At 46.9% G+C, this 23,630-nt stretch overlaps 1 protein-coding gene across 1 annotated transcript in view; it reads left to right on the top strand.

The window, feature by feature from the left end:
* YJEFN3 (YjeF N-terminal domain containing 3) overlaps positions 1 to 23,630 on the top strand; it is a 358,972-nt gene that overhangs the window by 260,106 nt on the left and 75,236 nt on the right. The window contains exon 3 of the mRNA XM_077475431.1: positions 14,980 to 15,090. Coding sequence (XP_077331557.1) covers positions 14,980 to 15,090 — 111 coding nt within the window. The remainder of the gene's footprint in view (positions 1 to 14,979; positions 15,091 to 23,630) is intronic.

Here is a 23,630-nt window from a genome sequence, read left to right as displayed (position 1 = left end):
CCCATTTCTTATCCCTTCTAAAATGATGAGACCACACCTTAATTTTGGAGTATAAATGGCCATAGCAGCCTATTTATTATTCTCCCCATATAAATAACTCCAATATCAAATATATACCAAAATATCACATCCGTAACAACTTGTTTAACTCCAGCCTGTTGGTCTTTGATGGCACCCCCGAACTCCAACACATATTCCCCCAATACACTGTGGGACCTTTTTCCACACGATAGGCCTCCAGCGGATAATCAGCTCGGAGACAACCTCCTTCCCACAGTGCAACCATTACAGTATTCCAGCTAAGCTTTCGCTGGAATACAATGGAGGGGCACATACTACCAATGAGCCCCTAACCCCTGTCCATCACATATGTTTACTGCCACCCTCAAAGACCAACAAAACACTGCCAATCCACTGCTGCCATGACGACCATCTGCCATGCTCCTGAAAGAAAGAAAACACATAAACCAACAAACACAGACAACATATAGGGAGGGTGAGAAAAACTGCCTCATCCTTTCTTGTCTCCCCTAAACACACTGTCATGCCCGGCCCTGCACTACTTTTTCTTTCTGTCTTTTCCATTCCAGGCCTCACTTGACCAGTGTAGTTCAGAGGTACCCAACTTGTCTCTTACTGCTATACCACTTGTACTCCAACAACCCCCTTCCCGCAGTGCAACTATTACAGTATTCCAGCTAACCTTTCGTTGGAATACACCGGAGGGGCAAATACTGCCAATGAGCCTCCCACCCCTTTCCATCACATATGTTTACTGCCACCGTCAAAGACCAACAAAACACCGCCACAGCCCTCAAGGATGACACCTTACCATTAAGGGCTCCCCCACACCCCCAGGGTCCGCTGGATCCCATCTTGCAGCCCCAGTGCACAGCCAACAATCACCACAACCGAGAGGTGTATGTCAACGCCCTCAATTACAGGCCCACGTTAGTTTCCACCTCTACTTGCCTGATCACAATGCCCCAATTCTGAGCCACAAACCTCCCCACCACCTGATAAACTCTGATGCAGGTCTTGTTACTTTTTGCCACGGACCGTGCCATGCACTTTGTCGTCCGCTCACCCATGTCAGACCCCAGCAGCATACTGTTAGGAAAACCGTCTGAAGTTTTAAAATATCTGACATAACATCCAAAATCAGCTCCCTGATCGTCTGGACCCTAAAGCATTACCACCCACATGCATACCGAACCAACCGGTGGTCTATCCCTCCACGTCTAACGTTCCACTTCCGATACCATCTTGTTCCGCCTCAGCCTGTATACCCCTAGCCTGTGAACACATGCCTCCCTCCTCTAGATACCCAACTGTCTGCCAACCAGTCTCACATCTGCTCTCCTAGCCCCCCCAACAAACATACAAACGACCAAGAAATCCAGACAAGGTGTACAAGACCTCCATCTGGGTGAAAAACTGCCAAATGCAGCACCAACTTTAACGTAAACCAGCTTACCCCATTCCTCAAACAACACGGCTTGTATGTACAGCCTACCCCCCACCTCCTCTTACTTTTTTAAAGCGAAGGCATATGTAAGTGCAGAATCTCCTCGCTTCCCACCTACCAGTCCTACTTACTGCCGCCTCATCCAACCCACATCTGGCAGCTTCCACAGCCGCCCCGACGCGGAAGGAGTGTGTTCTGCACCATCCAACGTTGCGTCCCTGCAGCACTTTCAGAACACCCAAACAGGAACTGTAACCTAGGCCAATACTTCCCAGCCTTGTGAACCCCCCCCCCCCATTCCATCTGTTCTAAAACCTAGAAACTCCCTTACCATTTTCCAAGAGCATACCCTGCAACCTGGTACCACAAACCGCAGCACCTCCACCCCTCTAACCCTTTGATTCTCATTAATTTTTTTTTTAAACTGCCCAATCCAAATTCCTTTGTCCATTCCACCCTGCCCAGCAGCTTAAACAAAAGCTACAAACCCGCTAGTTTCCACTCAATGGCAGTCACCGACCCCGTTTACCATGTTCCTGGAACCAAAGTACCAAACCAAAAACCTTACCCCCCACACGGCCATGCTTGACCCCAGACTCCTGCACCAAAAAACCACCCTTCATACCATCACATAAGCCGCCCATGTGGACTCACTGACTGACTGCCCGGGTACCTCCTGTGCTGACTCCAATGCCATACCCCTTATCCAGCCCAAGTAGGGAACTCCTCCCTTCTCTGTGGCCGGCTAACTCTCTGAACCTGTCCCACTGAAAATAGAGGCAAGGAGTAAGCCCCCATTTTTGCGATGTTCGTAATATAATAGCATAGAGGAAATGTTCAACTTCACTCAGCACAACCCCAAATGGTGCAGCCGCCGCATGACCAGTTGTGACAACGAGTATTTGTGGTTGCCCATGTGAACCACACCCAGGTAATCACAATTCAGCTCCGTGTCGGGTTCCTGCATGACCTTTACCACAGCTCCATAGCCAGAACCACTAGAAAATTTCAATAGCCCCAGTTCATGAATGAACACCCCACTTCCACCCAACAAAACTTGGAGCCAAGGTTCTGTACCCCTTGCCCCTAAAAGAAAGAAAACCACAAACACGTTGACCCCACCGTGTTCTCTATCAAACTTACTCACCGGGCCGGCATCCAAACCGATTGTCCGTTATATGCAGCTAAAAACTTGTATCAAATCTTCTAACCCTCCCTATGTTCCCCATTAAACTGTTTAAATGAGTAAGGGTCTGAAACCCCCACTGTAGCAGACGGCAGCTGTCGGCCAAAAACCCCACTCATCGAATAAAAACCTGGTTGCCAGCAGATGACACTACCTGAAACATTCACAATGCCCCAAAAACCAAATAATATAATATCTCTCGTCTGGCCCCCTGTTTTGGCTGCTAATGGCACTACGAACCTATCCGCAATGTGCTGCAATGTAAAAAATATAATCGCACACACACCGGAGGAAGGCGCCCTACACACCAAACGTCCCATTCATGTATGATTGAATCACTGACCGACACGTCTCTAACCCCCCCATTCCAGCAAAGAACTAAACATCTAACCATGGCCCACTAAATTGAGCAACCCAAGGGCCAGCACCGATCCAAATAAAAACTCCTCTTGCCAGCATCTATCCAGAAGCCGAAGCTCTCCGAATGACTGTAAGCAAGCGGAACACGGATTCTATGTCCAATTATGCCATAGGCTCCCTCTTATCCATCACGCCTAACCCACCATAAAGCTGTGTATCTGAGGTATAGGACACAGTACACCGCATCGGGGTTATGACAGAACCCCCTTTTTGGAAAGATAAGTGGTGAATGAGGCGAAACTTGTTCGGTTCCTTCTCAGACACCACCCACACTGGATACACCATTAACAAACCTGGAGGCAAACAGCCCTGCTGTTTCCCTATCCTATTATCTCAATAGGAAAAAGGCTGCAACCTCTTTCCACCCCCCTTCCAAAGTCATCCCTTTTGTGACTAGGCTTGCTCGTTCATTGTCCTTCCTTGAAGCCACGAGACAATGGAAGGGGTCCCCCCACCCCCTAAATACTTGTACTTAAAAAAACATCAAGACCCCCAAACTTACGGGAGCTCTTGTTGTACTGCCAACACACCCCTTTTTTTCCGGACATCATTCCTGAGGATCGTGTAACCCCTCCCTCTCAAAGAAACAGATTCGGGGTCCCCCACCTACTACATAACCGCATCTATAGGCCAATACCTTTTTGATCCCAGTGAAGAGATGGTCGTACCGCCCTGCGCTATACAACTGCTTGTCACACCATAGCCAAGCAGATCCCCCTTTATAACCTGTGCTCCTCACCCATGGCCTCCATATAACCGAACAACGGCAAACACTGGTTGGGGTTCTTCACGCCAATGACATTCGCCGTAATGGCGAATGCTTGCAGCCCGCTTAACAAATTCCCGAAAAATCAATCTGTACCTCTTCTTCTAAGTCCTTTCTTGGAATCTTCCTGCTTGACCCTATTCCCTTTAAATGTAAAATCTTTTTTTATTTTTTATTTTTTTTTATTAGGCCATACCTAGAAGATCTCCACCTACTCACCCTTGCCACTCATATCCCGGACCCCCTGTGTCCAATGTGCTCCCCAGCGGACCCTAAAAGCACCCGTACATCTCACATTTCTTTTACGTCCGCAATCCTTACCATATCCAACTAGTACTTCTTCTCCCGCCTTATTGCTGCTTGACCACCCCACCGGTGTGCCCATGACCCTGAACTGGCAGGCGCACTGCCCACCACTTGTGGGCCAGCATCCTCCACCGCTGTTCCCAGCGGAGCAACCCTTACCATCCTTGCACCCCCTTTTCAACCCCCCAATAAATCCCACATACCGCTTACAATAAAACATTATAAACATTGGTGGACTTACCGGGCTGACAGGGAGCATCTCCCACAGCCGCGGTGCGTGCTTCTCTCACTGGCTCGTGTCCCCACGGCTCCTCTTCTTCCGACACTACCCCTTTTTTGCGGAGTCCCGTATCGCAGCTTTCACTGCTCTAGGGCCTGGCTCGCCTCTGAACCTCCGCCCATTGCCGCGGTTCCATGCAGGCCAGTCTGTGTTGTGTCTCCTGGCCACACTGTTACCAGCTCACCTCCGACATTTTTTTGTGCTTGCTCCCTGCTGCCCGGATAGGCCCCGCCCACTCACGGAACTGCCGTCCTCGTCCCTTACCGGCTCGACAGCTGTGCCTGCGGTGGCTTCTTTGTCCCCACCTCGCCTCCCCCCTAGTAGCAACTGAGGCAGGGGGGGGCGAGTGCCCCTCAGTCCCACGATGTACGGACGGGGAATCGGCGCCATGACGGCCCATCGCTCCACCCACCGAGCTCGGCCGGCGGTGGTGTGTCTGCCTGGACCCCCGCTGCGGCGGTCAGATGAATCCGTTTTTTGCTGGGGGAGCGGATTCTTCCCCCAGAGGGCTCCTATGATGACACAATCCTGGGGGGAAGCCCCAACAAATACGCGCTGACAGCATAGGCCGCTGCCTGCATGTGGGCACCTCTGTGCCGCCCTCTGGTCCCCTGCGCGCAACAGTGTAAAATAAGCTGAGACAGCCAAAATGGAGGAGCAGTGAGGATAAAACTGCCTCCTCCTTTCTTTCTCCACAACTTTCTGTTCCCCAGCCCAGTCCCGCCTCCTTCTTATATAGTACCACTCCCCCCTGGACTTTACTCACTGTCCCCTCCCCTCTTATCTCTTCATATTAACCCATGCATTTCCCCCCCTAAACACACCGTCATGCCCGTCCCTGCACTACTTTTTCTTTCTGTCTTTTTCGTTCCAGGCCTCACTCATCCAGGTATAGAAGCTACCTTGTCACTGTTACCAGGATCCTTTTTAACCACTTTCAGACCGGACCATTTTGCTGGTAAATGACCAGAGGTCTTTTTACACTTTGGCACTGCGCTGCTTTAACTGGTAATTGCGCGGTCATGCAATGTTGTACCCAAACAAAATTTGCGTCCTTTTCTTCCCACAAATAGAGCTTTCTTTTGATGGTATTTGATTGCCTCTGCGATTTTTATTTTTTGCGATATAAACGTAAAAAGACCGCAAATTTTGAAAAAAAATGATATTTTCTACTTTTTGTTATTAGAAAAATCCAATAAACTCAATTTTAGTCATACATTTAGGCCAAAATGTATTCAGCCACATGTCTTTGGTAAAAAAAAAGTCAATAATTGTATATTTATTGGTTTGCGCAAAAGTTGTCACATCTACAAACTAAGGTACGTTTTCTGGAATTTACGCAGCTTTTAGTTTACGACTGCCTATCTCATTTCTTGAGGTGCTAAAATGGCAGGGCAGTACAAAACCCCCCCAAATGACCCCATTTTGGAAAGTAGACCCCCTAAGGAAATTGATAAGAGGCATGTTGAGCCCATTGAATATTTTATTTTTTTGCCTCAAGCGATTGAATAATGACAAAAAAAAAAATTTTTTTTTTTTTTTTACACAAAGTTGTCACTAAATGATATATTGCTCACACATGCTATGGGCGTATGTGAAATGACACCCCAAAATAAATTCTGCTGCTTCTCCTGAGTATGGGGATACCACATATGTGGGACTTTTTGGGAGCCTAGCCGCGTACGGGGCCCCGAAAACCAAGCACCGCCTTCAGGCTTTCTAAGGGCGTAAATTTTTGAGTTCACTTCTCACTACCTATTACAGTTTTGAAGGCCATAAAATGCCAAGATGGCACAAAACCCCCACAAATGACCCCATTTTAGAAAGTAGACACCCCAAGCTATTTGCTGAGAGGCATGTTGAGTTCATGGAATATTTTATATTTTGCCACAAGTTGCGGGAAAATTACAAACTTTTTTTTTTTTTTTTTTTTTTTAACAAAGTTGTCACTAAATGATATATTGCTCATGCATGCCATGGGCATATGTGAAATGACACCCCAAAATAAATTCTGCTGCTTCTCCTGAGTACGGGGATACCACATATGTGGGACTTTTTGGGAGCCTAGCCGCGTACGGGGCCCCAAAAACCAAGCACCGCCTTCAGGCTTTCTAAGGGCGTAAATTTTTGAGTTCACTTCTCACTACCTATTACAGTTTTGAAGGCCATAAAATGCCAAGATGGCACAAAACCCCCACAAATGACCCCATTTTAGAAAGTAGACACCCCAAGCTATTTGCTGAGAGGCATGTTGAGTCCATGGAATATTTTATATTTTGCCACAAGTTGCGGGAAAATTACAAACTTTTTTTTTTTTTTTTTTTTTTTCACAAAGTTGTCACTAAATGATATATTGCTCACGCATGCCATGGGCATATGTGAAATGACACCCCAAAATAAATTCTGCTGCTTCTCCTGAGTATGGGGATACCACATATGTGGGACTTTTTGGGAGCCTAGCCGCGTACGGGGCCCCGAAAACCAAGCACCGCCTTCAGGCTTTCTAAGGGCGTTACAGTTTTGAAGGCCATAAAATGCCAAGATGGCACAAACCCCCCCCAAATGACCCCATTTTGGAAAGTAGACACCCCTAAATTTAGGGGTACACTAGTGAGACTAGGTAATAAATGGCGGGTGCCCTGAAACTATAAAAAAACAACTAACCAACCAGCGTCACCTGTAACAGTTATATGGTGATCACTGGTGAAAGGGTTAACTAGGGGGCAATTAGGGGGCTTTATGCGGTAGTATATGGGGGTCCCTGGCGCTATAAAAAGCTGCAGCGAACCTAAATACCTACCTGCCTAACTAGCGTCACCTGTGACACTAATACAGCGATCAGAAAAACGATCGCTTATTAGGCTGGGTTCACACTGGAGCGATGCGGGAACGCCACGAATGCGCGGCGGGTTCCCGCATCGCATGCCTCCCGGCGGCAGTTCACACTGCCCTATGCGAACTGCTGGGAGTGTCAGTGAAATGTTACTGACACCCCCAGATCAGTTCGCATATCGCAGTGCGATCTGCAAACTCGGATCGCATGGTGTGAACACCCATGCGATCCGATTCTGCTGCGGGCCAAAAAAAGGGTCCCGTGCGAATTTGCGGCGGGTGCGGCGAATGGCTGAACTCGAATCGCACAGAGATCGGATGTGATTTGCACTGCAGTGCGGTGCGAATCACATCCGTTCTCATAAACCGCTGCAATGTGAACCCAGCCTTAGTGACACTGGCGACGGGGGGTGATCACGGGGTTAAACCTTTATTGGGGGGGTTAGGGGGGTACCTTAGAACTAAAGGGGGCTAACCCTAACTGCCCTAACAGTTATTAGTCACAAATGACACCCGCCGGGTGATCAGGGGGTTAAACCTTTATTAGGTAATAAATGGCGGGTGCCCTGAAACTATAAAAAAATAACTAACCAACCAGCGTCACCTGTAACAGTTATATGGTGATCACTGGTGAAAGGGTTAACTAGGGGGCAATCAGGGGGCTTTATGCGGTAGTATATGGGGGTCCCTGGCGCTATAAAAAGCTGCGGCGAACCTAAATACCTACCTGCCTAACAAGCGTCACCTGTGACACTAATACGGCGATCAGAAAAATGATCGCTTATTAGGCTGGGTTCACACTGGAGCGATGCGGAAACGCCGCGAATCCGCGGCGGGTTCCCGCATCGCATGCCTCCCGGCGGCAGTTCACACTGCCCTATGCGAACTGCTGGGAGTGTCAGTGAAATGTTACTGACACCCCCAGATCAGTTCGCATATCGCAGTGCGATCTGCAAACTCGGATCGCATGGTGTGAACACCCATGCGATCCGATTCTGCTGCGGGCCAAAAAAAGGGTCCCGTGCGAATTTGCGGAGGGTGCGGCGGGTGTGGCGGGTGCGGCGGGTGCGGCGAATGGCTGAACTCGAATCGCACAGAGATCGGATGTGATTTGCACTGCAGTGCGGTGCGAATCACATTCGTTCTCATAAACCGCTGCAATGTGAACCCAGCCTTAGTGACACTGGCGACGGGGGGTGATCACGGGGTTAAACCTTTATTGGGGGGGTTAGGGGGGTACATTAGAACTAAAGGGGGCTAACTCTAACTGCCCTAACAGTTATTACAGTCACAAATGACACCAATGCAAAAAAAAAAAAAAAAAATGACATTGGTGTCACTGTGACTGGGGGGCAGGGGTAATTGGGGGGGTGATCGGGGGGTAAAGGGGGGGTGTGAGTGTGCCTGGCATGTTCTACTGTGTGTGTAGAGTGTTGGTGCAACTTACTGATCCGCTCTCCTCCGTGTCGGAACGAAAAATACCGACACGGAGGAGAGAATACATCACTTCCTCTCCTGTGTTTACATTACAGGAGAGGAAGTGATGTCACCGGGGATTTCTATTCGTCGGGAGCGATCGCGAGGGGGTGGCCATGAATGAATGGCCGTCCCCTCGTCCGGGATCGCTCCCGAACGAATACCGACCGCCGCAGGCACCGGGCGGGGGCCCGATCGGGCCCCCGACCCGCGGGAGGCAAGGGACGTACATGTATGTCCTTATGCCTGCCCGTGCCATTGTACCGACGTACATCGGCGTGCGGCGGTCGGCAACTGGTTAAGGTGGGGCAAAAGGCACAACTGTACTGGGCTCAGTCATTTATGTGGGGCCCAAAGCAGTTGCCCCTTGAGCCCACCATAGACTTAATATCTTGGGGCGCTCCTAGCTACAGTGGCACGTGTGGCCTCCCTGTCATCAGTGTTGCTGTGCAATCTCCCCTCTCACTGCTGCATGGGCCACTACAGGTCTCAGGTCAGTTGTGCTATGACAGAGGAGAGGCACAACTGCGGGTTGTCTGTGTACTCACAAACCGTTTGCCCCCCCTCCCCCCATCAGCAGCCAGTTCTGTCTAATCACTGCTTGCTCTTTCCTCTCCCTCTGGCTCAGCAGAACAAGCAGCCAATCAGAAGAGACTCGAGTAGTGGCATGATGGTATATGTAGTCCCAAGGAATGAACTGTTCACTGAAGTCTATGGTGCCTGACCTATACCCTGCTTTTAAAGGAGGAGGGAGCAACATTTGCCTGGGGCAAAAATTCACCAGGACAGTGCAGTGTTCTAGGGGAGTTAGTGAGAGGAACATGTGGTACAATTCCCCCCAGAGAGACACTGAGCTGCTGAAAAACCACCAAGCAAGTACTATGTGGGGAAGACTGCAAAAGCGAAAGGGCTATGTTGCCAAGCCTTATTGCTCACTACTGTAGTAGTCACGGGTAGGGATGAGCTTCGAGTTTGAGTCGAACTCATGTTCGACTCGAACATTGCCTGTTCGCCTGTTCAGCGAACAGTGAACAATTTGGGCTGTTTGCAGCAAATTCGAAAAGCCGGAACACCCTGTACAAGTCTACGGGAGAAATCTAAAGTGCTCATTTTAAAGGCTAATATGCAAGTTACTGTCCTAAAAAGTGTTTGAGGACCTGGGTCCTGCCCCAGGGTACATGGATCAATGCAAATTTTTTTTTTTAAATGCGCGTTTTTTCAGGAACAGTGATTTTAATAATGAATAAAGTGAAACAATAAAAGTGTAATATTCCTTTAAATATTGTACCTGGGGGGTGTCTATAGTATGCCTGTGAAGGGATGCATGTTTTCCGTGCTTAGAACTGTTCCTGCACAATGTGTCATTTCACAAGGAAAAAAAGTCTTTTAAAATCACTTTGAATTGTTGGCTCCCGTAATACAGAGAACACTCAATGAGTGTTCTCTGTATTACGGAGCCGACAATTCATTCATTGATAAAAAAAAAGCGTGGGGGTCCCCCAAATTCAATTACCAGGCCCTTCAGGTCTGGTATGGATATTAAGGGGAACCCCGTGTCAAATTAAAAAAAAAATTGATGTGGGGTTCCCCCTAAATATTTGCTGAGGCCTGCCAGGTTGCGTGCTCAGATAAAGGGTCTGGTATGGATTTTTAAGGGGACCCCATGTCAATTTTTTTTTATTTGATGTGGGGTTCCCTTTAATATCCATATCAGACCTGAAGGGTCTGGTATGGATATTTAGGGGGACCCCCACGTCAATTTTTTAAAAAATTTGATGTGGGGTTTCCCTTAATATCCGTACCAGACCTGAAGGGCCTGGTAGTTGAATTTAGGGGAACCATGCTTTTTTTTTTTTCAATGAATGAATTGTCGGCTCCCGTAATACAGAGAACACTCATTGAGTGTTCTCTGTATTAAGGGAACCGACAATTCAAAGTGATTTTAACCACTTGACCACTGGGCACTTAAACACCCTTAATAACCAGACCAATTTTCAGCTTTCGGTGCTCTCACATTTTGAATGACAATTACTCAGTCATGCAACACTGGACCTGAAATTCTTGTCCTTTTTTTCACACAAATAGAGCTTTCTTTTGGTGGTATTTAATCACCGCTCGTTTTTTTTTTTTTTGTGCTATAAAAGAAAAAATACAGAAAATTCTGTAAAAAAATGAATTTTTCTTTGTTTCTGTTATAAAATTTAGCAGAATAGTAATTTTTTCTTCATAAATTTTGGCCAAAATTTATACCACTACATATCTTTGGTAAAAATAAGTACAAATTGGTGGATATTATTTGGTCTTTGTGAAAGTTATAGAGTCCACAAGCTATGGTGCCAATATCTGAAAATTGATCACACCTGAAGTACTGACGGCCTATTTCAATTCTTGAGACCCTAACATGCCAGAAAAGTACAAATACCCCCCAAATTACCCCTTTTTGGAAAGAAGACATTCCAAGGTATTTAGTAAGAGGCATGGTGAGTTTTTTGAAGTTGTCATTTTTTCCCACAATTCTTTGCAAAATCAAGATTTTTTTTACTTTTTTTTTTTCACAAAATTGTCATATTATCAGTTTATTTCTCACACACAGCATATGCATACCACAAATTACACCCCAAAACACATTCTGCTATTAGTCCCGAGTACGGCGATACCACATGTGTGAGACTTTTACACAGTGTGGCCACATACAGAGGCCCAACATGCAGGGAGCGCCATCAGGCGTTCTGGAGCACCCAGGACAATTCTGACATTTCTCTCCTACATATAAAAATCATCATTTATTTGCTAGAAAATTACATAGAATCCCAAAACATTATATATGTTTTTTTAGCAAACACCCTGGAGAATACAATGGTGGTCGTTGCAACTTTTTATCTCGCACGGTATTTGCGCAGCAATTTTTCGAATGCTTTTTTTCGGAAAAAAAACAGATTTGTGCTTAAAAAAAAAAACACAGTAAAGTTAGCCCAATTTTTGCATAATGTAAAAGATGAAGTTACGCTGAGTAAATAGATACCTAACATGTCACTCTTCAAAATTGCACATGCTCGTGGAATACCCCATACCCCATAGGCGACGATTTAATTTTTTTTTACTGGTTATATGTTTTGAGTTACAGAGGAGGTCTAGGGCTAGAATTATTGCTCTCGCTCTAACGTTAGCAGCGATACCTCACATGTGTGGTTTGAACACTGTTTTCATATGTGGGCGGGACTTACGTATGCGTTCGCTTCTGCATGCGAGCACATGGGGACAGGGGCGCTTTAAAAAAAAAAAATGTTATTGTTCATTTTACTTTATTTATTTTAGTTTGACATTTTTTCCCCCAAAAATACATTTTTTGATCAACAAACAAACAGGTCCTCTTTACAGTGAGATATGGGGTCAATAAGACCCCGCATCTCACCTCTAAGCTGGGAAGCCTGAAAAAAAAAAAAAAAGATTCTGGCTTTGATCGTATTGGCAATTCGGTAGAAGCACCGGAGGGCGGCGGGAGGGGGGGGGGTGTCTATGGCTGGGTATTGCAGGGTATCACCGACTATGGCTGGGTATGGCTGGGTATCTCAGAGTATGGCTGGGTATCTCAGAGTATGGCGTTGCACTGTATTGCGTTGCAGAGCATTGCAGGGTATTGGCGGGTGTTGCAGAGCATTGCAGAGTGTTACAGGGTATTGGCGGGTGTTGCAGAGCATTGCAGAGTGTTACAGGGTATTGGCGGGTGTTGCAGAGCATTGCAGAGTGTTGCAGGGTATTGGTGGGTGTTGCAGAGCATTGCAGAGTGTTGCAGGGTATTGCAGAGTGTTGTAGGGTATTGGCGGGTGTTGCAGAGCATTGCAGAGTGTTGCAGGGTATTGCAGAGTGTTGCAGGGTATTGCAGGGTATTGCAGAATATTGCAGAGTATTGCAGGGTATTGCAGAGTATTGCAGAGTAATGGCAGGGAATTGAGGGGTTAAATTTTCGGTGAGCAGCGATGTGGGCACTGCAGATGCAGCCCACAGCGCTGCTGACACCGATCTCTTCCCCCTCCGCTGTACCGATCGGTACAGAGAGGGGGAGGGAGGAACCGGCGTCATAACATGACGCCAGTTTGTTTACAAGTGATCACTCCGTCATTTGACGGAGCGATCACGTGGTAAACGACCGCGATCCGTGATGCGCCGGGTCCTGTGGACCCAGTGGTCACGGATGCTCTCGAGTGCGCGCAATTCTGGGAGGACGTCATATGACGGCCTCCCAGAGTTAAACAACCACCCTGTAGCCGTCATTCGGCTATGGGCCGGTTGTTAAGTGGTTAAAATACTTTTTTTCCTTGCGAAATGACACTTTGTGCAGGGACAGTTCTAAGCAGGGGAAACATGCGCCCCTTCACAGGAATACTATAGACACCCCTCAGGTACGAAATTTAAAGGAATATTCCACTTTTATTGTTTCACTTTAATCATTATTAAAATCACTGCTCCTGAAAAAACGGCCTTTTTTAAAACTTTTTTTTGCATTGATCCATGTCCCCTGGGGCAGGACCCAGGTCCCCAAACACTTTTTAGGACAGTAACTTGCATATTAGCCTTTAAAATTAGCACTTTAGATTTTGAATGTTCGAGTCCCATAGACTTTAATAGGGTTCTAAAGTTTGCACGAAGTTTAGGTCTGTTCGCAGGTTCTGGTGCGAACCAAACAGGGGGGTGTTTGGCTCATCCTTAGTCACGGGTAACCTGCGACACCTGATTGAAGGGGCCACTGCTGCTGTGTCTCTAGATCTGGTAGGAGGACTTTGCAGCCACTACTTGCTACAACCACCAGGGAATGAGCCATTAAGAACTACCTAACCAGCCACCTTATAGCTGTGGTACCAGTGGCAGAACACCCAGGGTCACAAAGGTTGTACTTGTGATCTGGCCCTGGTATTCCACCACTGTGGGGTCCCCAGATGGCAGGAAAGGGGCCCGCTGCAGAACATGCCAGGGACAGATCCTCCCACCTCCACCCTCAGCAGTGATCAAATGGCTCCTACTGGAGTACTGATCCCTGAGGCAGAGCCTTCTGCAAGGCTCATAGTGATTTGGCGAGATTCGGTAAGGGAGTGCAGCCGGCCTTGGAGGTGATCACAGTTTGTGGGGCAAGCAGATGTACTGTTTTGAGAGCCTTAGGTCAGCCATAGACAGAGCGATTTTCTTTCCTGAAACCGTGGTTGCAGGAAAGAAATTTGCTTGATTTCCTCATCAACACAGTCAGTGTTGTGACCCACAGTTTGTTACGTGTGCCATTTAGGCCCGATCACTATGGGGAATAGTGTGGGTTATGCTACAACCACTGCAAAAGTGCCAGCTAAAGATGGAGCTTGTCTCAGCTCCTGTAGCCACTGGAGGGAATAGAGGAAAGATCCCCGGTGCCACACATCCACGGAGTCCTATGGTGTATGAGAGAGACAACCTCAGCCTGGTCTCCCACCAGGCCACGCCCCCAACCTGTTTTCCTCCACCCTTACGGAGCTTAGTCATTGGGGTGACTAAGCTCTGGGGGCAGAGTGATACACATTTGGGGCGTGGCCTGGCAGGAGCCCAGGCTAAGATTTTCTCTCTCATATTACCATAGGGCTCCATGGATGTGTGACACCAGGGATCTTTCTTCTCTTCCTTCAAGTGAACACAGTCAGTGTTGATGGGGGAATCTGTCCTGTGGAGCCATTGTCTTCTTCCAGCGGGTGGGTTGGGAAGCTGTCAGCCAATCAGTGAGTGGTAATAATGTGCAGTAACCTTTAGCAACCAATCAGCGAGCAAAAAGGTTGTGCAGTAAAGTCTAGCAACCAGTCAGTGAGCAGTAATAATATGCTGCATCCTCTGACAACCAATCTCAATTGCTGCCTGATGTGCTATAGTAAACCACTTTTGATTCTAGCTGCTTTCAGAGCAGATGGAGAGCAAAATTGCATTGCATGGCAGAGGCCAGTGGTGTGTGTGTGTGTGGGGGGGGGGGGGGGGGGGTAAGAAAATGTTTTCCCAGGATCCAATCAATATTAATGTAAGCATTTTGGCCAGTGAGGCTGGTGAATGGCTCTTTTTAATTATCCAATTGCTAACACTTTGCCAACAGTGATCGGATCACCAATGTGACCTGATCTTTAGTGAGCCTTTTCACATGCCAATCACTGAATTGTATCAAAAAAGGTCACAAGTTCCCTGAAATGCACATCTTTGTTGTATTCCACACAGATAAAAAATTTTCCCTTCTTTTTTGCCAGGTGTACCCACTGAAAACTCTTCCTAAGAAGCAACCAACGGTTTTGATTATCTGTGGTTCAGAGGAGAATGGTGCTATTGGCCTTGTCTGTGCTCGAAACCTTCGTACTTATGTAAGTGATTTGAGTGGATTGGTAAAATATTTATAATATAGTGAAAATATGAAGGTTCTCTGTTTTATTTTTCATTTTGACATTCTAAGTTTAACTTATTAGAACTCATGCATACACATGGATATTGAGTTAAAGAGGAAGTAAACCCCGCCCAAAAAATCGTAATTTTCTAATACTACAATGTTGTTTTACATTGCTAATCAAGAGGTCTATAAATTACTCCGAAACAAGTGTTAGAAGTACCTTTTTTGTTGTTTGATTGTGAATTCTCTTCCGGGTATCGTCCACACCATTCTTTGTTCTGTTTTCCTGAAGCCGATGCGGATATCATTTCCGCCCTTCGTTTGTATCCCTGCCGAAATCTCGCTCATGCGCCGCAGCGTCGTTACCAAGCCTCAATCTCGATTGCCGTTACTACAGCAACAGAGCATTCTGAACCAGAACAGACTAGAATCATTCCTGCATGCATTGCGAGACTTCTCCTCTGTGCTGTTCAGAGGGGAAGCTCGCACATAGTCAATTACAGACATGCCGGAAATAAACAAATGGCACTATATACATGCTGTTAATGAAAGTACACACTGCGCAATCGCGCATGACGTCATCAAAGATAAACTGACGAATTTCATGGAAAATACACAAGTAAGTGCACTTTCACAGGCAGCGATTAGCTGCCTTTGTTATCTAGTATCTGATAACATTAAGTTGACTCAGAGGGTTTACAGCCACTTTAAAAAAATGGTTTTCTGCCTCAACAGCTTTTCATCTCTCTGCTTTGGTTTACTCAGGCAATCTCTCCATGTTCTTTTGTTTTTGCTAAAGGGGTTGCTGTTAAACAATGTTTGCTTAGGCATAATGGACCTTGTTATGTGCATATAACACAGGCAATGGAGTGTAGCATACACGGAAAGCTGGAGCGCCTTCAAAATCTGTTGGATACACTAAATCAAACTATAAACAAAGGCGTTTAATTTGATACATATTCTGTCAGAAAGAGAATGTTCTCTCCAATCCATTTATATTTTCTTTCCCCTCTGCTCTTCTTTTCACGTCCATCTTACCTAAAGTACAGTGCATTCATTTTTTTTGTCCTGTCATTTAAATTATTCAACTTTTTTAAAATTGTTAATGTCTATGACACATTCTGCTTATCTGGACACATGGGGCAACCATGCTTGGCACAACATAACCAACAAACACTCCTGGGGTTTTAGGGAGCAGGTGCAGCCGCAATCTTGTCCCAGCTGAGAGGTGATGTATTGTGCATGGAAGGCACTACACCAATTAATCAGATTATCTTTACTAAATTATTTACCACTTTGTTACTGCAGTATAGTCAAAACTGTCACTATTCAATCTGGTGTTGTGGCTGTTTGGGAGCTAATAACGCCTGCATTTCTGAATGACTGATGCTTTGCTATGCCTAATGATACTTTCAAAAACTTTATTTTATTTTTCACATATGTTTATTAGCAGCAGCTGACAGAATTGGGTGCCTGTGATAGAAATTGCAGCTGCGTACAAGTAGAAGACTTTATTTTGCTGAAGTGTGCAATACTGTACAGCGATGGAATGTATTATTCAAGCAGTCAACATCTTGATGGAGTCACAGATAATAAAACACTGTCATCAAAACTGGAAAACAAAGTGTTCCTGTATATAGCCCTGTACCATACACAGTTCTAAAAAAACTATTCACAGTAAATATTTTTTTAAAACAAATGAGCAACCAAAACATTATAGTAATAAATTGTTTAATGTTTAAGGATTGTCGTTGTCATGTCCCCATTGGAGCAATTGTTCCCCCGGTGTTGAATTTTGGTAGAACTTTTAGGAAGCAGTGATGTCACCCCCTATGACATATGACAGCCAGGACTAGTGATTGGTCATATGTACCCCCATACCCAGATGTATCAGGTATTTTGTGCTGGCTGATCTGGGGGTTTGGGATTTTTCACAGTCACTGTCACTTGGCCTATATAGGATAAACTGACAGTGCCTCTTTATGTTAGCTGTGTATATTTCTACAGAACATTTGTCATTCTTTTATATTGAGATGGCATTGCATTTTGAAGATTTTTATTTTATTATTATATATAATTAATTGTGAATAATACAAGATAACTGTGGATGAAGCAGATTTATATACAGGGACACTTTGTTTTCAGTTTTGAGTGTATCATAATTTCTATGCAACATGACTAAGGACCTATGTCAGTGGGCTGCTTGCTTGCTTTAATCAGCCTTCACATTGCCATTCTAGTCTATAGGTGTGAAAAAGCAGCTTGAAGCAACCAAAATGCAAGTCAAAAGGAAGTAAACTATTGGTCAAAAGTAACCCTCACTGCTTTCTGAATGATGTCACAAGCCTCAGGAACAAATGGCATCAGCAAAAGTCCAGGCCCTGAGGCCAGGTTCACATATGTACAAATTGGATGCAGATCTCTCTGCATCCAATTCCCATGAGGTACGACTGTGCCTGGCTCACAATGGAGCCTGGTTCACAGAGGTTCAGCTTGGCTGCGGTCCACATTCCAAAAGGGGGTCCTGTGTGTCTTTGGGTCCGGTTCAGGTGAGAATTCAGGCAAAAATGCCAACCTGATTCTCACCTGAATGGCACCTGAACCGGTGAACAGGGATGCACTGGACCACATGCTGGGCACCGAGGCCACACATATGTGAACCTATTATAATGTGTACCAGAACAAACCCCACCTGTGTAATTAAGTCACCTTAGTCCATTCACCATGAATTGTGTCAAGGCAGCTGTTGATTGCCAAAGAACATGATGTTAAGTATAAAAGTTTGTAAAACCACCCTGTTCTATTTGCATAATCCCATCACCATAATGCCATAGTCTGCCAAGTCTGGGATATGAATTGTAAAGGAAATGTGTAAATTCTGTATATTATTATTATTATTATACAGGATTTATATAGCGCCAACAGTTTACGCAGCACTTTACAACATGGAGCAGGCAGTACCCTTACAATACAAATCAATGCGGGAGGGATCAGAGGGCCCTGCTCGTTAGAGCTTATATATAACTATATTCTATATTTGGATGGTTTGCCTATGTATTGCACACTGCATTCATTGTGCACACTGCACTCATTGTGCACACGGCACTAATAATGTTTTGATTACATTTTGCATCCTCTCTAGTCCTGATTAGAATATAGCCTGCCTATGTTGCGCCCCTTGTTACCATAAAAGTACATTTGAAATATTAATGTGATACCTACGTAATCATGTGTATAAAACTCTATAATTACACCAAATAAATAGAACAGTTATTTGGAAGTGTATGTTTTTATGTCTGTTCCCTACTGCAGTAGTTGTTATTAATTTGGAACCACTAATCAATATGAGGATATGAGTTGCCTATTTATAAAATTTCAAGAACACGTATTAATGGTTAGTGATGGACGAACTTCCGACGGGACGTTTCGCGAATGCGGACCGCGAACGCGGCTGATAGTTTGCGAACCATAACGTTCGCGGCGGGCCCCATTGACTTCAATGGGAGGCGAACTTTGCAAACCTACAGGTCAAATTTGCAGCCACAAAATAATTAATAGCTGTGTAAACATAGTCCCACCACATGGCCAATGACATAACACATGTATGAGGTGAATCTGGGATTGACAACTACAAGCATTCTTTTTTTTATATGTGAAATTGTTGTGACAATTCAGGACTGTGGAGCGCATGAAGGCAATGGAGGAGAGGGAAGGTCAGGGTAGAGGCCGTGATAGAGAGCACTGACATCAGCAGCGTGACATAAAGCACTAACACCAGCAGCGTGATATACAGCACTGACAGCAGCACCGTGATATAGTCATCTGACACCAGCACCGTGATAGAGAGCACTGACATCAGCAGCGTGACATACAGCAATGATACCTGCACCGTGATAGAGTGATCTGACACCAGCACCATGATAGAGAGCACTGACATAAGCAGCGTGACATAAAGCACTAACACCAGCACCGTGATATACAGCACTGACACCAGCACCGTGATAGAGAGCACTGACATCAGCAGCGTGACATACAGCAATGACACCTGCACCGTAATAGAGTGATCTGAAAACAGCACCGTGATAGAGAGCTCTGACATCAGCAGCGTGACATAAAGCACTAACACCAGCACCGTGATATACAGCACTGACACCAGCACCGTGATAGAGAGCACTGACATCAGCAGCGTGACATACAGCAATGACACCTGCACCGTGATAGAGTGATCTGACACCAGCACCGTGATAGAGAGCACTGACATCAGCAGCGTGACATAAAGCACTAACACCAGCACCGTGATATACAGCACTGACAGCAGCACCGTGATAGAGAGCACTGACATCAGCAGCGTGACATACAGCAATGACACCTGCACCGTGATAGAGTGATCTGACAACAGCACCATGATAGAGAGCACTGACATCAGCAGCGTGACATAAAGCACTAACACCAGCACCGTGATATACAGCTCTGACAGCAGCACTGTGATAGAGTCATCTGACACCAGCACCGTGATAGAGAGCACTGACATCAGCAGCGTGACATACAGCAATGACACCTGCACCGTGATAGAGTGATCTGACACCAGCACCGTGATAGAGAGCACTGACATCAGCAGCGTGACATAAAGCACTCACACCAGCACCATGATATACAGCACTGACAGCAGCACCGTGATAGAGAGCACTGACACCTGCACCGTAAGCAGCCCCAGGAGGAAGTCAGCATAGCACAGGGATGGTGGGAGCCCTTCATAATAAGCAGCCCCAGGAGGAAGTCAGCACAGCACAGGGATGGTGGAAGCCCCTCATAATGAGCATAGCACAGGGATGGTGGGAGCCCCTCATAATATGCACAGCAGAGGTACAGCCCCAGGAGGAAGTCAGCACAGCACAGGGATGGTGGGAGCCCCTCATAATAAGAAGCCCCAGTAGAAATATGACACCGCTCAACCTCTTCAAACAGGAGGGTACGGGCATATAGTACGGTGTGATTTTTTTGGACAAGGAAGTGAGCCAAATGAAGAAAGAAGGTCTGTGTGCTCGATTAAAAAAATTGTTTATAGACATATACATGGTCTACTGGTCACATGTGTTGAATTCCTCCGAGATCCATGCCTCATTCATTTTTAGAAATGTGAGGTAGTTAACACTGTCGTGAGCTAGGCGAGTACATTTATCGGTCACGATCCCCCCTGCTGCGCTGAACGTCCTTTCGGACAGGACACTGGATGAGGGGCAAGCCAACAGTTCGATTGCAAATTGGGCAAGCTCTGGCCAGAGGTCAAGCCTGCCCACCCAGTAGTCCAGGGGTTCATCACTCCTCAGAGCGTCCACATCGGCCTTTAACCCGATGTAGTCGAACACCTGACAGTCTAGGCGTTCCCTGATGCTGGATCCGGATGACACCTGTCGATGGGTCGGCTGAAAGAATGACCTCATATCCGAAGTCACCAACACATCTTCAAACCGGCCTCTTCTTGCAGGCGCTGTTGGATTGGTACCCGCAACTCCTTCTCTGGGAGTGGGAATTGCTCCTCTGCCAGCGCACGCAAAGCCGAATGCAGCATTTCTCGAAGCAAGGCCTGGAAGTGCTCCATTCTGACAGCCCTCTGTGATGGCGGTAACATTTCTGCCATTTTGTGTTTGTACTGGGGGTCTAAGTACATTGCCACCCAGTCCTGGTCCTTGACCCTTATGCTTTTTATACGGGGGTCCCTATTAAAACACTGGAGCATGAAGGCCCCCATTTGCACTAAACTGGAAGCGGTGTGGTGGCCTTGCTCCTGCTCATCATCCAGGATAATGTCATCCTCTTCATTCTCCTCTCCCCATCCACGCACAACAACAGGGATCCCAGAAAGATTTAAAGCATGCTCTTCTTGCTCCTCCTCATCCGCCCCGGCACCATCCTCCTCTGACTCCTCTTCAGACTCCTGTTGTTGACTTGTCTCAGATAGAGTAGCCCCCCCTGGGAATTCATCCAGCATTGCGACTTCCTCATCTTCCCGCTCCTCCACAGCTTGATTAATGACACGACGCAATGCACGCTCCATAAAGAAGGCATAAGGTACCATGTCACTGATGGCGCCATGGCTGCGACTGACCAGTTTGGTGATCTCCTCAAATGGGCGCAGAAGTCTGCATGCATCGCGCATGAGCAGCCACTGGCACGGTGAAAAAAAAAACAGCTCCCCAGAACCTGTTCTGCCGCAGAGTTCATACAGGTAGGCATTAACTGCACATTTCTGCTGGAGCAGCCTATCAAGCATATAGAAGGTTGAGTTCCATCGAGTCGGACAATCGCAAATAAGACGTCTGACCGGCAGATTGTGTCGCCGCTGAATGTCATCAAGGCGAGCCATGGCCGTGTAAGATCTTCTGAAATGGGCCGAGATTTTCCTTGCCTGCCGCAAGATGTCCTGGACCCCAGGGTATTTGACAACGAATCACTGCACGACCAAGTTTAAGATGTGTGCCATGCATGGCACGTGTGTAATTTTGCCCTGTTTCAATGCGCTAAGCAGTTTGGCACCGTTGTCACACACCACTTTACCAACTGTCAAATTGAGCGGTGTTAGCCACTGATCTGCCTGTGAACGCAAAGCTGAAAGGAGTGCCGGGCCAGTGTGGCTCTTGGCTTCCAGGCACAACAGACGCAGCACGGCATGGCAACGTCTCACCTGGAATGTCGAATAGGTTCTGGGGAGCTTGGGCGGCGCAGCGGAAGAGACGCAAGCAGCGGAAAAGGAGGAGTCAGCCGAGGAGGAGAGGGAGGAGGATGGAGTAGGAGGAGGAGGAGAAGAAGAGCCAGGCCTGCATGCGATCCGTGGCGGTAAAACCAAATCTACACGGGTGCCACGGGTTACATGCTTGACGGCCGTCAGAAGGTTCACCCAGTGGGCAGTAAAAGTGATATACCTTCCCTGCCCGTGTTTGCTAGACCACGTGTCTGTGGTCAGATGTATCTTTGCACCGACACTGTGTGCCAGAGATACATTCACTTGCCGCTGAACATGGCCATATAGCTCTGGGATGCCCTTCTGTGAGAAATACTTACTTCCTTCCTGGGACCTTCCATTGTGGTGTTCCAATGGCCACAAATTTGCGAAAGGCCTCCGAGTCCACCAGTTTATATGGCAGTAGTTGGCGGGCTATCAGTTCTGACAAGCCAGCCGTCAACCGTTGGGCAAGAGGGTTATCCGGTGTCATAATTTTTTTACGCTCGAACATTAGGCCCATGGAAGCCTGCCTTTTTGCAGAAAAACGTGAGCTTGGCGTGATGGAAGGTGGAGTGGAGGACAATTGTGAGGAGAAAGGAGAAGGAGAAGTAGAAGACGAGGCTGGACGGTGAGAGCCTGGAGTGTGGCTTTGTGTGTTCCGTTGCTCCCACTGGGCTCGGTGATGGCTGCTCATGTGCCTTCTTAAGGCGGTCGTCCCTAGGTGAGTGTTGGGCTTACCGCGACTAATGCGTTGACTGCAAAGATTGCAGATGGCAGCGCTATTGTCAGCAGCGGACACGTTAAAAAAAGCCCACACTGCGGAGCCATGTGCTGGTGTCCTGGGAGTGCCAGATGTGACCGTACATGGTCGATGACTCGCTCCTGATACATTTGCAGTCTGCTTTGTCCCTCCTGTGCAATGTAAGTTATTCCTGCTTCTCCTCCCTATCTGCTGGTCCATATCTCCCTCTGAACTCCCCTCCTCTTCCTCTCTTGTGGGCACCCACGTGACATCACTAGACACGTTATCATCAACGTCACCTTCCCCACCGCTATAAGTAGAGATCTCGGAATAGGCAGCAACACCGGGGACCAACCTCCTCCTTGGGCTGATCTGGGAACTGTCGTCAGACTGCTGAGTATCGGTTGTTGCTAGCTCCTCTTCCTGATCCAATACCAAGAGTGGCTGCGCATCAGAAATGTCTTGATATGGATCGGAAAATAATTCCTGTGACTCAAGCGGAAGGTATGTGGTGGTGGTGGTGTTGTTGGTGGTAGTGTCTTTGGGGGTGCACATAGCAGAGAGTGAAGAAGAGGGTGCAGATCGAGAGGATGAGGAGGGTGCAGAAGAGTAAGGCTGAGTAAGCCACTCAACCAAGTCTGGTGCATCCTTTAAAGTAATTGAACGCACCTTCTGCAACTTCCCACTTTGGCTCAAGCCTGTTGCTCCTGCCCTACCCCTACCACCCCTGCGGAAGGGCCTGCCTCTTCCTCTGCCTGTCATTTTTTAAATGACCCTGTGACAAAACTCTCAGTCCCTATACTGATAAAGGACTGCTGCAGTATAGGGCAGCAGTCAGCAGTAGTGCACCTCAACCCTATGTATTGTGGACCTATACCAGTCCTTAAGGAATAGCAGACTGTACCTCACTCAACCCTATGTACTGTAGCACTCTAGACCTTACCAGTCCTTATAAGGACCTTTGTGGAACAAGTAGGTTGTGAATGATTAGCAGACTGCAGCAGAAGGGCAGCAGTCAAGTATAATATTCTTTCTATATTTGGAAGAAAGAATA

The sequence above is a fragment of the Lithobates pipiens genome, unplaced genomic scaffold (genome assembly GCF_037356315.1).
Source record: "Lithobates pipiens isolate NorthernLeopardFrog02 unplaced genomic scaffold, aLitPip1_a1.2 Scaffold_13, whole genome shotgun sequence".
Lineage (NCBI taxonomy): Eukaryota > Metazoa > Chordata > Amphibia > Anura > Ranidae > Lithobates > Lithobates pipiens.
Note: the sequence above shows the minus strand (reverse complement) of the source record. Positions and strands in the feature narration are given on the sequence as shown.